At 38.0% G+C, this 17,902-nt stretch overlaps 1 protein-coding gene across 1 annotated transcript in view; it reads left to right on the top strand.

Moving 5' to 3' along the window:
- LTBP1 (latent transforming growth factor beta binding protein 1) overlaps window positions 1–17,902 on the top strand; it is a 198,152-nt gene that overhangs the window by 128,996 nt on the left and 51,254 nt on the right. Inside the window, 7 exon segments of the mRNA XM_042461184.1 lie at window positions 617–739; window positions 5,520–5,639; window positions 8,059–8,181; window positions 9,118–9,240; window positions 11,926–12,048; window positions 13,188–13,313; window positions 15,966–16,091. Of these exon segments, the coding sequence (XP_042317118.1) occupies window positions 617–739; window positions 5,520–5,639; window positions 8,059–8,181; window positions 9,118–9,240; window positions 11,926–12,048; window positions 13,188–13,313; window positions 15,966–16,091 (864 nt within the window).

Below are 17,902 nucleotides of genomic sequence, written 5' to 3'. Positions count from 1 at the left end.
AAAAGTTATGATTATGATTTTAAAGTTGATTGATGCCAATAGTAGCCACTTACACTGGTTTATAGAAGCATTGGATTAGTACAAAATGCAAGCTGTTATATAGTGCAAGTATTTAACCACAATTGACCACTATTTCAGAAAGGGTGTCATTTTTCACAATCACTAAAATTATTTATTCATGTGATTTAATTTTCTTCAAGTGTAATATTAATCTAAGACTAGGTACAATATGATAGCACATTTTCCATCCATATGTCAGAATAATTTCTACAAATACAGTAATAGGACAGCACACACTCTGAATCTCAGTTGGAAGGTGAGTGGCAAAATGGCAGTTGGAGATTGTAAGCAAGGAGGCTCATGAATTCAGCCATGGCAATTTCTGCAGATATCAAAGCATTAAAGATTGTTTGTACAGTATAGCGATGTTGTGGCTAAGAGCTATATACTCTAACTAATATCTTATGCTGTTTAGGCATGTAGCTTGCCCTTATGAGTAGGAATGGGGGAGTGGTCCAAAGAATTAATTTTCTATAAATACTGATTTTGTAAAACTACCTTATTTCCAGACTTTAGAGTTTGTATTGATTTGATATTGATAAATGTTGATTTCTAGATGTTGATGAATGTGCCAGACCTCATACCTGTGGAGAAGGCTTCTGTGTAAATACTATTGGCTCATACAGATGTGAATATTGTGACAGTGGATTCCGAATGAACAGGAGAGGCCAGTGTGAAGGCGAGTAAGAGAATTGCTTCACCATTCTTCCACAGCCAATTTTATTTGAAATCTCTTTGGAAAGATTTATCCAAGGAAATAGGATGGGGTACATTTCTTCCGGTTCAGAAGAAATGTACCCCACTCTTTCATTGAGCTATATTGTCTTTCAAAATCTTTACACAGGTGTAGTGTTTTACATTGTTAAATAGGGGTTTCTCTGCAGCACACATTAAGTATCAATGGGGTGCCTGCATTCTTAAATACCTTTTGTACATGCTTCAGCGAACAGAAGCCTAATTAAGACTCTGAAGTGCAAGCCCAAGTAGTTTATGTTTTGCTGCAAGAATTACTGATGTGCCTGAAATTAACATGACTTCAGCAGCTTTTACTTATCCATGCCATTTATAGACAGGGATCTATATCATGTGTGCTGAACTGGCATTTGTGACATTCATAAACTAATGGGTTCAGTATTTGGAATTTATGGCCCTCAAGATGTTGGATAACATGTTCTGCCAGTAAGTGGTACAATTGTGACAATTACCTATAATTGTTACAGTTGATTTTTTTAATGAGAGGAAGAAACAGAGGCACAAATAAATTGAATTAGACAGAATGCACCTTATAAAAGAAATTGACTTAACCAGAAAAGAACAATGTGTGTGTATGATGCACTTAATTCTATCCCTTACCTATGAGGTACTTAAGGAGAATTGTGCAATCTTTAGTCCATAACTCGACTCTTGAGTTATATCTTATGGGTGGCAAACTGTCCTCTGTGCAAGAACAGGTGACGTGATCACCCATATTTTCCTCCTGAGTGTATTCTTCTCCCTTGACAACCCATGCTGCAGCCGGAATAATTTCATCACTGTTTCCAATTCTCATTCTCCACCATATGTAATACTGGATAAATGCAGTCTGAAGCATTAATTGCAGGATGCAGAATGTATTACAGTGCACCCGCATCATACGCGGGCGCATCATATGCGGCTTCCAGAATATGCTGGAAGCTGCGCTGGAAATAAGCTCTACACGCCCCTGAAGACGTAATGGGGCCCACATGCCACACAGCACTACACAGCGTCGCATGGCAGGCATGAGCCCCATTATAAGCTTACATGTTTTTATCAGCCTAGCTGTTTTTAGGAGCCTAGCATACACTACCGTCTTAATTTGACTCCAGATTTTTCTGCACATCTTAGATGTGCTATTATAAACTCTATTCTTTAGGTAGGATTGAAGACGATGCGCAGATTAAATGTAGTGTGTAATCAGCCCCTTAGTCAAGTCATTTTATGACTTCGGCTGATACCCCAGCTGCGTCCCTACCTGGACCGGAAGGACCTTGAAACTGTAGTACATGCTCTGGTAACCTCTCGATTGGATTTCTGCAATGTGCTCTACATGGGGCAACCCTTGTACCAAACCCGGAAGCTACAGTTAGTGCAGAATATGGCAGCGAGATTGGTCGCTGGTTGTTCCAGGTCTGACCATATAACACCCATCTTGAAAGATCTTCATTGGCTACCTATTCGCTTCCGGGCTCAATACAAGGTGTTGGTAATGACCTATAAAGCCCTAAATGGATTGGGCCCAGGATACTTGGAGGACCGCCTCTCCCCATATTATCCGCCCCGCACACTCAGGTCAACAGGGATGAAATTGTTGGAGGTCCCAGCGACACGCTATGTGAGGACCTCACAGAGGACATTCTCTATCGTGGACCCCAAATCTTGGAATAGTCTCCCAGATGAGCTCCGCTCCTCCACATCTTTAGCTCTTTTTAAAAAGAACCTGAAGACGTGTTTCTTTTCCCAAGCCTTCCTACCGTGAAAAATCATTTTTTCCCTTACCCCTCTTCATTGATGACCCAGGAATGTATATATCGACTTCCCCTTCTATCTGGCCCTTTTGTTGTTAGTATCACTGTGTTGTTTTTAATGCTGTTTTTAAATGATTTTATTGGAATGTTTTTATATATAATTGTTCGCTGCTTTGATCAAAATTTTGGAAAAGCGGGTTACAAATAAACTATATTATTATTATTATACTTTCTATAGAAAGCTGGATAGAGATAATAAGGACTAACTGAACTTGTGAATTGTTCTTCATTTCTGCTCAGGTGTGCACTAGCAAAGCAGATAGAGATAGTCACCTGTTTTGATACAGCAACTTAACAGTAATGGAATAATAAGAATTTTTATGTATTTTCTGTACATTGTTTGCCACAAGAAACTCACTTTGTTATTGCAGATACACAGTGAAAACCAAAACAAGGGGAAGCTTGCATTCATAAGAATAGATTTGTAAGAATTTATAATCAAATTTGTTTAATTTTCCCAGGTAACTTAATTAGTTTATTAAAACATAGAATCATAGTTGGAAGAGACCACAAGGACCATCCAGTCCAACCCCCTGCCATTCTGGAATATACAATCAACGCACACCTAATAGATGGCCATCCAGCCTCTGTTTAAAATCCTCCAAAGAAGACATCTCCACCACATGATGAGAGAGTATATTCCACTGTCAAATAGCAATTACCATCAAGAAATTCTTCCTAATGTTTGGATGGAATCTTTTTTTCCTGTAACTTGAATCCATTGCTCCGTATCCTGGAGTAACAGAAAACAAACTTCCTCCATCCTCAATAAGACATCACTTAAAGCAAATCTGTATTTTACTAGGTTTGTTAAATCTTAAATTTTAAGGATCTCTTAAAAGATAAAATTTCAATATTCTCCTTTGTTTCTATACTAAATTTTAAATGGATTGGCTCAAGATAATTTTAAGTGTTTATATTTTAATTTCAGCTGTAAATTTGTTTGCCCAGTGGGCCATACTTCTATATACTTGTAATCAAGGCCTTCAGTTACATGATCAGGATAATCTGTAAATATAAATCAAAAATATATCTAAACTTCAGTTTAAATAAATTAGACATTTATTAATTTACTGACTTACATTACTCTGTATACTATGTGACAATACAAAACTTTCCTTGTATATCCTAAATGCTATTATGATATTGGCCTTTTCTTTCCATTTATTTTCTATTTGTTCTTAACTAAGGCCCAGTACAGACTGCCATTTTGCAGCAGCCTGGGGCCAAAATTAGGACTTGAGAGAGCGGAGTGTCCCCATGCTCCGTGCTCTCCCAGCACCATTTTGGCACGTGCGTGTTCACATGCTGCATATGCTGATGATATGCCTTGTGTGCCGTGTCCAGATGGTGGGACGCACAAGACACATCGCCGTGCCACTCCAGGGCACTAATGGCCGCCCCTTTCTTCTCATCTGTACACCCCCTAAGTCATTAGGTAACTTAATAGCACATACACACATATTAAATATTTTAAAATATTTATTTTAAATTACTAAAATGGTACAAGACACACCTAAATAATAAAAATGAGTAGAAACTCTCTTATGCTACAAAAGTGATGGGAAAATTTTTGACAATCTCAACAAACATAATCATTTCAGTCCACTTGAAACTCCATGTGAGAGGATATGCAACTTGAAAATTCTTATGGGACACTTCAGAGAGATAAAGTGTACACATAAAAATAAATACATTTTGAAATGCAAACAGCTAAAAAATAACACAGTTGAAAAATATACACACAGTGCTTTAGTCAATGAGAAAAAAATGCAAAGATTGAGTAAATAAATTCACATAGTAAGAAAATAGAGATTAAAATGCAGATGAATGTTAATGCAGGAAGATTTTTTTTTTCTTGTGACTCAGTATGAAACAAGGTTAAGTAAAAATGCAGGTTGGACTTGTAGAGACAGAGCAAAATTGAGGCAGAGATATTTTCACATCGCTGCATTGCAAAAGGAATTAAATCCCTCATTAAGTTGTAATCATAATATAATTTAGATAAACATAACTGCATAACTGTTCAACTGTTGAACTGTTGATCATAAAGAAAACAAAAATAATGACTATGGAGAATTTAGTTAAATTCAACCTAGACAATTAAGAAATAGAAATAGTAAAGAGTTATCATACCTTGGATCAAACATAGGAATGTGGTTTGCAGCCAGGAAATCAGAAGAAGATTAAGAATGGGGAGAGCAGCTATGAAAGAACTAGAAAACATCCTAAAATGCAAAGATACACAACTGAGCACAAACATTAGAATCATACAAGCCATTGCATTCCCTATTACCATGTATTGATGTGAGAGCTGGATAGTTAAGAAAGGAAATAGGAAGATAATCAATTCATTGGAGACGTGATGCTGGAGAAGAGTTCTGTGTATCCTGTGGGCAGCTGAAAAGACAAATGGATCCGAGAGCAGATCAAGCCAGAAATCCCCTTGGGAGCCAAGATGACAAAACTGAGGCTGTCATACTTCAGACATTTGTTTGTCTTTTCAGCTGTCCACAGGATCTCAGCACTCTTCTCCCTCCACCTTTCCCAGCATTATTTTTTTTCACAGAAATGTGCCTTCTCCCTTGCTGGGAAAGGTGGAGGGAAGTAGGAAGAGAGGAAGGACGCATGGACTCTACTGAAGAAGTGACAGGTATGACTTTGCAGGAACTAAGAGCAGTTGGGGATAGGTACTCTTGCAGATGTCTCATCAACAAGGTCGCCATGAGTCGAGAACAGCTCAATACATGAGCTGTTAACAACAAAAAAATTAGTTGTTCCTTCTTTATTGCAAGAAGGAATTAATTACAGTTAATTCAGTTTTGGTAACTAGTTTTTCCTGTCTTTGATTAAGATTAATTTATTTCTTTTTAGTTACAGAAAGCTTATCTTTTCTTAACTTTGTTTTTAAAGATATTGATGAATGCTCAATTCCACATACTTGTCCTGATGCAGAATGTGTTAATACTCTGGGTTCTTACCAGTGTGTCCCATGCAGAGATGGATTCAGAGGCTGGAATGGACAATGTCATGGTAAATGTTTTATTGTAAATATTTTATGTTCCAATTATTGTTACATTTACATTTTCTTCCCTGAAGACCTCAAGATGTGATTGAAATGATGAAGGAAATGGATGGACTAGGTACCACTGAAGTCAGTGTGAAAAGTTAGTTGTGATTTAAATCCCACTGATTTTTATTTAATGAATAATCCAATTATATCCTGCTTGATGTGTGACACACACACTAGGTGTCTGATATATACAGTAATAGAAAAGTGTGACCTATCTAGAAAAGGTAGCTGTGTGTGTGTGCGCGCGCGCACAAGCACATGTGTTGTACTACAGCTACTAGAATTCCCTAGGCAGCAAGGAATAATAGATTGGGAAGAAACCACAGGGACCATGCAAGAACATTGTGACTGCTCCTCAGTTTGGGACTAGATTTTACAGGTATGTGTGGCTCCAAACACGTGTGGCTCTCCGCCAAACACGACAAGATGCCATAGCCCAGCAAAATATGTGACATGACATAGTGGGTTCTACATTTGTCTGCCTCCGTTCTACTTTACATTCATCAAGTTACTCATTTGTTTTGCTATACTTCACTGTGTTAAGGAGGAATAGACATGGGGTGACTGCTTTTGGCATTAGTGAAAAACAAAAACAAAACATAGAGTTTTGACATCAGAATGCTAAACTGAAATCAGTGTATAATTTCTTCTACTATGAAAGAAGCATATGAAAGCCTTCTATTCCTGTCTGCACCTCATATTTCCCTTCAGGCTTTACATAGCTCAATCCTAGGATTATACATCAGAGGAAAAAAACAATACTATATTCCCAGGGCTTGGCCCTGCTGTACTGGTCTGCTTACATAAGACAACATAAGATAGTTGTTAAAATGTAGTTTATTGTCTTGTAAGCGGGAGGGGAAAAAATCTAATTTAATGGCTTCAACTATTATACTGTATACATTGTTTTTGTAAAATGTATATAACTGAATAGTTTAAGGTAAGCAGTATTTTTCTGAAGATGTTAATTTTTCTTGGAGGGGGAAATCCAACTAAAAGAAATGATATTTTCCTGTGTTGTCTGGAATCCTAGTGTTTGGCTTTTTGGTGTCTGGGCTAGAATTTTTTCATATTTTATTTTATTTTGCTTATATTGGCTCTGTACTCTTGGCATGTTACCCTAAGGAGTCTGCTTTCAATGTTCAAAGGAGAAGGGACATTTTAAAATGACAGGCAAAGCAGATAGGTATGTCTTTATAAAGTCTTTCATTGTGCTGCTCCTGCTGGCAAATCCAGGAAGGCTTACTCAGCATTTCCTATGACTTTAAGCAGGCATATTTCCATTATCTGTTCACCCTCCCACCTATCAACTTACATTCCTGCTTTATAAAAGCTGACTCCTCTACTAGCTTTGTTTTTGTAGATAATAACTGAAATGTCTGGACTGCTGATTGTAAAACCTTCGAAAGTTTTGCACAAGTGCAAAACCATAAAAGATCTTGCTTTGCACAGTGGAAATTTTATATCAAGTGCAACTTTATGTCTTTGCCACTGGCCTTTCCTCTAAAATTCCTATGGCTGATGTGCATGCCACTACCCCACAGGCACAAATGGTCTGCTTTTCCCCCCTTCAGACCCATTTCCAGCATAACATTTCTAGTAGAATCAGATGTGGGGATGCACAAATAAGACAATGAACACTAAAAGATTTGGATCCAAACTATATAAAAGACTATGAATCCCTTCACACTATATAAAGTGGTATGATTCTGTTTTAAAGGGCCAGGTTCCATTTTATAGAATTCTAGGATTCAGAGTATGGGAGAAATATATTCAGCATCTTCAACCTATCAGAGCTCTAGTGAAGCACTAGAGGTTGAAGATGCTGAATTTCCCAATATGAGCCTGCCCAAGTTTTTAAATCTTCAGAGGAAGTCTTTCTCTTAGTTCTACCAGCTTCACAGACACATTTAGTGAGGACACAGGAAACAGACTATGCTGTGGAATTTTCTCCCTTATGAGACTATAGTGGCCTTATTTCTGCCGCCTTCTTCTTCTTCTTCTTCTTCTTCTTCTTCTTCTTCTTTGTTTGTTTACCCAGACTGTTTATTGTTAACTCATCTTTGCATAAAGTCTTTTCATTATTCATTATTATGCTTTAACTATTTTTTTTAACATTGTTACATATTAATGTTTTTGATAATGTTTATTTAATTGTTTTTAAACATTGTATTATACCTTCTTTTAACTGGATTCTGCTTTTAAATTAACTTGTAAACTACTTTGGGTCCTGTTTTGGGGGAAAGATGGAACATCAGTATAGCTTAATAAATAAATGGGTCAATGGAAAGGCTCCCAAAAGAGAGTTAATAAAGCTTTGTTGGGAGATACTTCAGAAAGGAACAAGCAGTGGTTTAAATACATTCTCTGTATTCACAGATATAAATGAATGCCAGTATAGCAGTCTGTGCACAAATGGCCAGTGTGAAAATCTTGAGGGATCCTTCAGATGTCTTTGTAGCCAAGGTTATCAGCTTTCCTCAGCAGGAGCTCAATGTGAAGGTGGGAGTATGCATGAGACCATTATTCTTTAAATAATATGTGTAATGTTTGCCAGGAGGGAAAGGATTATCTATGAATTGTGGGTATTTGCAGCCTGTTATTCCTCACCCAAGCTGTTGCCACACTACAGAACTAATGCAGCATGCCAGCATTTTGACTGTCATGGCTCCATCCTATGGTGTCCTGGGACTTGTAGTTTGCTGTGGCTCCAGAGCTCTGTGATAGAGAAGGCTAAATATTTCACAAAACTACAAATCCCAGAATTCCATATCATTGAGGCATAGCTGTTAAAGCGATGTCAAGCTGCATTAATTCTGCAATATAGGTGCAACTCCACATGGCAATCTGTCATCAACAGCCCTGGAAGTTTTGTAGTCTCAAGGCCATGGTTTCCTTGACTGAGTCTATGCATCTGCAGTGTGACCTTTCCAAGCATTGTTGTCTTTTCTAAGGAATCATGTCTTCTCATGATATGACAGTTTCTTTCCACATTTCAAATGGGTTGACTTTCTTCTTAGCAGCTTTCATCTCCTACCCCTTCAAAAAAAGCAAATGTGCTGTGGTGCGGATATATATGCTTCAACACATGTCCATAGCTGTGCTCTTCTGCTTCTTGGTGTGGTGAAGTTTTTAGAAAAAATGCCCAAGGTCACTTTCCAAGGAAAAATCCTTTCATGTAGCTTTTCCAAAACACAAACAACAACAACAACAAAACCTCGCCCTTAGAAGTGTCTGAAAAGCCCTCAGAGATAAATAAAAGAAGAAGAAGAAGAAGCAGCGTGCAAACTAGTGAAATTTAGCCATTTTATGATGAGCATAGATACGCTTGGGGAAGTAATTGATTAACTTCCAAAATCAAGCAAGATTAGATGCACTCAAGGTGGTATGGTATGTTAATAGACAAGGAGAGGGTAAACATATACTATTCATTTGCAGATGTCGATGAATGCCAAGAGCAGCAACTTTGCATAAATGGCCAGTGCAGAAACATAGCAGGTTCTTATAGATGCATTTGTCCCCAAGGCTACCAATTGTCAACTACAAGAGACCACTGTGAAGGTAAAAGTGTGATTTCTACCATTAACATTTTCCAAGAAGAATTTGATCAAATGCTGTTCAAACTCAGTTTTACACTCTGCTAATGATACATTTCCTAATTCTGTTGGACATATCTGAGGTACATGTGTGTGTTTCTAATTATCAACATGAAAAAATGTTCAGACAATACATTCTAAAATAAATAATAAAAAGTAATTTATTGTGCAATAGTTTGTGAAAAATTATTGGCCCAGTTCATCAGTTCAGGACTAATACTTTTATTCCAAATACCAAATAAATGTGTTAATTGAAAATGTGCCTCATTTTCCAGAATTTCAACTTGTGGATAAATGTCAAGCATTTTATTTGCCAGCATACTATAATTAACACCTCAAATTTTTATATTGCTATACTTTTATGCTAAGATTTTTTTTATATATAATGCTGTACTGTTTAGCAGACAAAATAGATATGTAGCACTCTTTTCATTCCTTATTATTTTAAATAATCCAATAACAAATCAGCAAGATCACAAGGGACCTCCACCCATATTACATTTTTAGTAATAACCAACCCCTTATTCCAAAATGCAATAATTTCAGATAATTTCCACTGGGTATGTATTACATGCTCACCAGCATAAACGATAAAGGAAAGGAAAATACATGTAATACCAAAGAACTTAGAAATTCCAGGAGGCATAACTGTTTGTGTTCAACCTAAAAGCTGGATGGATGAGAGAGTAGAAGGGGGCCAGTGATTCCAGGAGAGATTATACTCTTGCCTTTCATCAGGGGATGGGTGCTTTTTTTGTTTAAGAGTGAGAGTACAGTATTTACATTGACCCATGGATAAGTCGACTCAGTTTTTTTTTGGGGGGGGGGATTACTAACATTTCTAGATTTATACATGATAGTAACTGTATATACTGTATACTGTATATACATTAACTTTCTTTCCTTTCCCAAGATATATTCTATTCCCATCTATAAGACAGATTTTACTATTACATTGTCCAATTTATATGCAAAGGGATCTTGTAGCACCTTTGAGACTAATTGAGCAAAAGACATTGTATATAAACATTTGTAGACTTGAGACTTTTATCACATGCAGCTTTTAAACTGCTATTGAAGTTGAAAAATAGCACCTTAGGCTATACTTATTGCATGCCATCTCCGTCTTGTCACTTTGCCTGCAAAGCATTGTTAGAGTGCACCTTGTAATTGACCAGAAAACCCATCAATAAACTTCCAAATGCACAGCTGTAACACTAGTCCTCAGGTACAACAAGTTACTTGTGTAGTAGTTCTTGTGTTGGGCAGTCCATATGGTGTCAATGTCTCCTGCTCTCCCCCTCCTTCCTCCTCCCTCACTATTCCAGAGCAGGCTAGATTTTTTTTTACTTCTTTAATTATTTTTTCACTATCCCCCACCCCAGCAAAGAAGAAATTACAGTCTTTTTTTGCAAACAGCTACTCTAACTTCTTTTTGGGTGAGTGCAGAGGGGTTCAGCCAGCTTCTCCCTTCTCTTTTGCCAGAGATGAAATAATAGTATTCTCCTTATGAGGAGAGAGACTCATTTCTTTTTTGGTAGGAACAGAAGGACGCAGCCGGTTCTCTCTCCCCCCCCCCCCAAGAAGAAATGACAGTATTCTCCTTACAAGGAGAGAGACTCATTTCTATTTTGGCAGGAAATTGTGGAATTATGTCAAAGAAAACAAAAACTTTTTTTAAAAAAATCAAAGGAAGAGCATTCATCCACAAGACATGGCACACGGGTCAGAAGGTGGCATTATGGTGGCAGTGCAGAAATCAGATTGCATGGCCATGGATTACCAAAGCAGGGCTAAAGTGTTAATGTGGAGAACATGTAATAAAGATTGATGCAAAACCGGTATGCTTCTGTTATTAAACTAGCATGATTGTGGCAGGACAGCAGGCACCTGTGATAAAGTCTTTATTCTACTTCTGCAGATGCAGTCCATGCATTTGAGGTAATAGATCAAGTCTACAAAAGCTTACGCTGCAACTTCTTTTGCTCAGCCACAAAGGTCCTACAAGATCCCTTTGCTATTGATATTCCAGACTAGCATGGCTATGTTTCTGATTTCTACCCCCAATTTATAAGATTTAGTACATTCCTAGCCTCTACCAATGGTAGATACTTCATATTAATAACCCACACATTTTGTAGTAGCCAAGGAAATATTATCTCTTGCCTGACTCTATTCTGTATCTCTGATTCTTACTAGAGAGGACGTTTTAGACCAATTACAGGCTGAGTATCCCTTATCTGGAATTCCAAAACCTCCAAAATCCAAAATTGTTCTGATGGGTGATTGAAAGTGACATCACTTTCTGATTATTCAATATGAACAAACTTTGTTTCATGCAAAAATATTACATATAAAATTACCTTCAGCTATGTGTATAAGGTGCATGCAAAACATAAATGAATTTTATATTTAGATTTGGTCATTTCCTCAGAATATCTCATGTGTATGAAAATATTCTAAAATCCAAAACACTTCTGGTTCCAAGCATTTCAGGGTAAAGGATGCTCAACTTGTATTGTTAATTTAATCTTTTCTAAAAGATCTTTCGTCATTTAGATCTCTTTAGTCTTTTAGAAAATATATTTTAGAAAGTCTTTGAGAAAAGATCTCTTTAATCTTTCCTGTTTTGGTCCTGGGTTCATTTCAGATATTAATGAATGCCAAGAAGACAGTGATGTTTGTCGTGGAGGGAATTGCATTAATACCAAAGGTTCTTATGAGTGCACTTGTCCAGATGGCTTCCAGCTAACAACTTCCAGGGGTTGTCAAGGTATGGCCTGACTATAGGAATGTTTTGATAAGAAAAATAAAAAACATACTTTTATTTCTCTTTAATTACTGCATTTTAGGAAAAACTCCAAATACACGTTTTCCCCCCCTGTTATTTCAATATTGTAGCAGGAAAAGTAGGAGACAGCATGGTAAAGTGGTTAAACTATTGGACTAAGAAATTGAGAAACTAGGGTTTGAATCCCCTTTCAGCTATGGAAACCTACTGGGCAAGTCACACTCTCTCAGCCTCAGAAGAACACAAAGGTAAACACCCTCAGAACAAATTCTGCCAAGAAAACCCCATGATAGGGTCACCTTAGGGTTGCCATAAGTCAGAAATGACTTGAAGGCACACAACAGACATCTCCCTGGCATTCAGAGTCATATTCAGCAGTTTCATTCCAGAAATATAAAATATCTATGATTGTGAAGAATACCACTTGCATCCTTGCAAAAATGTCAGTGTACTTTTATTTCTTCTGAACAAGCTATTGCCCACGGACCTTCAGAGCTCTTTATGAGTATTGCTTCAATCTAATGTGCTGTTTTTTTAACAGTATCCACACAGCCACTAGCATGTTGTTCTGTGCCTTCAAGTCGTTTCTGACTTATGGTGACCCTAAGGTGACCCTATCATGGGGTTTTCTTGACTGGTTTCTTCAGAAGGGGTTTGCCATTGCCATCCTCTGAGGATGAGAGAGTGTGACTTGCCCAAGGTTGCCCAGTGGGTTTCCATGGCTGAGCTGGAATTAGAACCCTGGTCTCTAGAGTCTTAGTCCAACGTTCAAACCACTACACCACACTGGCTCTCCTTTTATTCCTCCTTACCCCTTTTTCTTCTTTTCTTCTTTTTATCCTCTCCTTCATCACTGGCTCGTACATACAACCCATTAAGGGAATAATATTGCATCTTATAATTTTTCACTAGCATTCCATTCAGTACAGTCAAATAAACATGTTTGTAAAATTTCTATCCTCAGTATCTGTATTTTCTGCTTAACATCTGAAGTAGACCTACTGATTTTTATTCACTAGTATGGTCTGTAAATTACACTGCCAGTCTTTAGACACTACTAGTCATGTGTGTGCACACATGTAGTTTAAATGCATCTTTGATCTCTCTTTCTCTACTCATAGATATCAACGAATGTGCAGGATCCAATCTCTGTTTACCTCATGGGGAGTGTTTAAATACAGAAGGCTCTTTCCATTGCATTTGTGAGCAGGGGTTTACAATTTCTAGAGATGGCCTGTCTTGCGAAGGTAAGATGGGTTAAATGACAAGAGTAGGAATTTGGGGCACAACCTTTGCATATCTATGCTTATTTTAGTGGGAATTACTCCCAGATAAGTGTGTTTCAAGTTACAGCCTATATTCTGTTGTGGTATATTACAATAACATGTGATGAATGACTAAAAATGCTTGTTTTGCTGAAACATAACAAAACAAATCTGAATTGAGGAACACAGATTATAAAGGTATGAAATACATATCTGGGGAGAAAAACCTATGCAATACACAAAAAGTCTCAACCATAAAATTTTCAGTTTCAACACATGTATGAAAAGACAATGAATTCTTCTTTCCCCAAAAAAACTGACCATCACAAACAGATATTTCACCTTGTATGAAAGAGTGAAATGAAAGAGAGTTTTGGACAATTTCTTTGAAATTAGCACAAGAAGTCTCAGTAGAGAACAAGTCTCAGACCATTTTAGTAAGCAGAGCACCAGCATACACAGCACACATCCTTAGGAAGGACAGGATTATTACCAAAGAGATATACAATCCATTCACTGGTTATACTTTTTAAAAATCTATGTAACAAGGGAGTAGCAAGTGTAATATTTGTTTTAATTTTTTTTTTCACAATTTGCTCAAAGTTCTCACTGCAAATATGGTTACAGATATGAAAATAAAATCTTCTTTTGGCCTCACCAAGTGAGGAATAAAAATATGAGAACAAGATAAGTGAGGATTTACATCACCACTGTCCTTCATACTAAGCAGAACAGCTGCAGCAAATGTAACCTCACTTATAAATCTGTGACATTTAAATCTAAAATGATAAAGCTTTAAAAAATAAAATGCAAATGCTATAACCTCTGTGAATCTATAGTTCATTATATATGTAAAAGGTATCCACATTGAAGTTTAGAACAAAATGAGAGATGAATGTAAGAGGAGTAACCCATCCTAGCTGTTATACTCAACAACCATTTTAACTGAGTCTCCTCCTCAAAATCCCTCATAAAATTTCTTAATCTGCAGTGTTGATGGAAGAGAACATTTTGCCATCAAGACAGGACAATAATTTGCTCAGATGAGCATCTGCACAATGTAATCCTTTGAGTTTTCTCAGAAAAGAATGAGGTCATTCTGTCCTCTCTTTTAGTGTCCACAACCACGTCAGTGCCACCTCCTTGTCAACAGTATTAAAATTAGGATATCAATAGGGAAGAATAAACAAAGACAGATCTGAAGAACAAGACAAGGCAAAAGAAAAGACTGGTTTCTATGGAAGCAGTAAAGCCATAGTTTTGTGACCCTTTAATTTCATGTACAAGACAATGTATAGAAATTCTTCTGAAAATTTCTGTACCTTGATCCATAACTTTTGAGAGTGTGACAGCACACAAACCTAATCTTGTTTAAATACTGTAATCCATAAATTATAACATATGGGCCAACAGAAATTCCTGTACCTTGGTTCATAAATTATCAGAGTATGGTAACAGAATTCATTTTTGTATACAAAAAGCTAATCTTGCTTTAAATAACCCATAGCTTACACAAATTGACCTGCATCCATTGGATCTATTGTTGAATCAAAAATGTAGGTAACTCCCATTGGCTCATTGGATCTGTTCTGCTTTTTTGTGCCAGCAGGATTAATTTTTCTTGATAATAATAATAATAATAATAATAATAATAATAATAATAATAATGTATAGCCTGTCTCTCCCTTTTGGATTGAGGCGGGTTCCAAACAAAAAACAACTATCTATTACAAGTACAAAGTCATAAAATCACAAAACCCATTCCCTACAAAACCAACGAATTAATCAGTCTAAAACGCTTTAGGTTAAAATTCCAATCTAAATTAAAATCATAAAACAGGCAGGTAGTAGTAGTGGCTCTAAACAGACAGAGGGGTATCTAATCACTGTACTTGTTGAAATCAATCAGGGAAGGCCTTCCGGAAAAGATCTGTCTTAACTGCCTTTTTAAAGGCTTCGAGAGTATTAATCTGACTCAAAGCTCATGCATTGGTCAAGTCTCATTGGTAATACAGAGCTTATATTAAGTAATTGTGCAATTATTTCACTTATCCACACATTGTATTGGAATTTCTGAACATGTTTCTTTGTTTAATGTAATACTCTATGCTGTTTCTTGGCTCCTTTTTTCATTTCACATAATAATTTTTTTTCAACTAAAAAGTATTTTTAGAAGCATTAAACAAAATTACAAAGAGGTTAAAGTGACTCCAAAACTATGGAATAGTATTTCTGAATAATAATTGATTGAGGTATGCATCACAATATTTTAACTGTAGAACCTGCCGCTTAGACCACTACAGTTGGCCATTTAACATAAGGATGGGGAATGTATGGCCTTCCAGATGTTGTTGGATTGCAGCCACCATCAACTCAACTGAGCATTGCTAGTGGTGAAGGATGATGGGAGATGTAGTAAAACAATATCTGGAAGTCCCAACATCCTCCATCCCTGATAGAAAAACATTTATTACAAGGGAGTTTGGAATGTGCTTGTTTTTCTATGGTGTGTGCTTAAATGCACAGAGGAACCTTTTTAAAGACTTTCAAAAAAAATGGATGCTTTCACTAAATTATTAAATTTGCAGTTGTATCATGTCTTTCTGACACTAATGGGTCTCCTTTCCCCCCCAGATATCGATGAATGCTTCAATAGTACAGTGTGTGGCAATCATGGTTTCTGTGAAAATTCACCTGGCTTTTTTCGCTGCCTTTGTTATCAAGGTTATCAGTATCTGCAGGATGAGCGAGGCTGTGTGGGTGAGTTGTCAGATATGTATATATCTTCTTTCCTGAATAATCCATTTTCAGGAGAAACTTGGTGAATCCTTTCCCTGTTCTTCATCTTAACTTTTGAAAATGGGTTTATATGAAAAGTTATTCCAGAGAATGCATAGTGATTGCAAGTGTTAAATGATTACCATATAACATGCATTTGCATATGGGTGGGGGATTGGCTAAGAAAAGAAGATCCCAAGGTAAGTTTTACAATGGTGTGTTGTAAGTTAGGGTGAAATAGGCAACCAGGGACCTTTGAGTTGGAGAGAAACACACAGATTTAAATGCAGGCAGGCAGTAAGTTTGATAAATGTTTCGTATGTTAACTAAAGTGGAAAACATACAACATGAATTCACTGCTGATTACTTAATTTTGATGGTGGCAAATAGCTGAAAGGAGGACCCAATATTACACTTACTGTGACATAATCAATCCATCCTAGACCAGAGCTAGGAAAATTACTTTTTAGGACAATACATAGAGAGATCTTGTAGCACCTTTAAGACACAGGAAATTATCGCACTGGGTTCTGAGAACGTTCTGATCACGTGATGAGAACGGAACGCATTTGAGTATACCGCACGTATGTGTTCCAATCGGGTTCTCAGAACGCTTAAATGTGTTCCAAATGTGTTCCAGGAGGGAACGGATTTGAATGTGTTCTGAATGTGTTCCCAGAGAGCTGAAACGTGATGAAAACGTTCCAAGAGAAGTGTGTGCGGTATTCTTATCCGTTCTCAAATCCGTTCCCTCATTCCTCCGTCTTCTGATTGGCTGAAAGAATGACAGGCAGGGAGGGAGGCAGGCAGGCGAGCGACTGCAGTGAGGGAAGGTGTGTGTGTGTGAGGGGGGAAAGAAGGAGGGAGGGAAGGGAGGAAAAAGGGAGGAAAGGTGGGACAAGGAAGAGAAGAGGAAAGCAGGGAAAGAGAGGGAAAGAAGAGACCAGAGCAGAGAGCAAGAGGGAGAGGGTCTGGCTGCTTCTCCGGGGGTCTCTAGTGTCATGTCCAGTGGGGCTCCTGTGCTGTCACAATGCAGGAGGCAGGGATGCCCAGGACCTTCTCCTCCTTCTCTCCAGGAGGGAACCCACAAAAGCTCCTCTGTTTGGAGCACCACAGAAAAGCAAGCAAAAAACTCCCAGAATTCCATAGCAAAGAGCCAGACAAGAGTTAAAGCGGGGAGGGAATCTCACAACCTGAAGGCACACATTACATGCACACACACAGGAGCAAAAGGGTGTCAAGCTGCCAAAAAGGGGAAATGGGATGACAGCAGAGGACTCTTCTTTTCTAACCGGTTTAAAGAGCTGCAAGGGCTGCCGGGGCTCTGCCCTTGGCCCAGTCCCCTCCCTGGCAACTTGCTTTCCTTCGGCTTGAAGGGACCTCCATGGAGCTCCTCCTTCCCTCAAGGAAGAGGGGACCAGGGCAGAGAGCAAGAGGGAGAGGGTCTGGCTGCTTCTGCGGGGGGCCTCTGGTGTCATGTCCAGCGGGGCTCCTGTGCTTGCAGCCTGCAGGAGGCAGGGATGGCAGGGATGCCCAGGACCTTCTCCTCCTTCCCTCCAGGAGGGAACCCACAAAAGCTCCTCTGTTTGGAGCACCACAGAAAAGCAAGCAAAAAACTCCCAGAATTCCATAGCAAAGAGCCAGACAAGAGTTAAAGCGGGGAGGGAAGCTCACAACCTGAAGGCACACATTACATGCACACACACAGGAGCAAAAGGGTGTCAAGCTGCCAAAAAGGGGAAATGGGATGACAGCAGAGGACTCTTCTTTTCTAACCGGTTTAAAGAGCTGCT

Source organism: Sceloporus undulatus, chromosome 1 (genome assembly GCF_019175285.1).
Source record: "Sceloporus undulatus isolate JIND9_A2432 ecotype Alabama chromosome 1, SceUnd_v1.1, whole genome shotgun sequence".
NCBI classification, from domain to species: domain Eukaryota; kingdom Metazoa; phylum Chordata; class Lepidosauria; order Squamata; family Phrynosomatidae; genus Sceloporus; species Sceloporus undulatus.
Note: the sequence above shows the minus strand (reverse complement) of the source record. Positions and strands in the feature narration are given on the sequence as shown.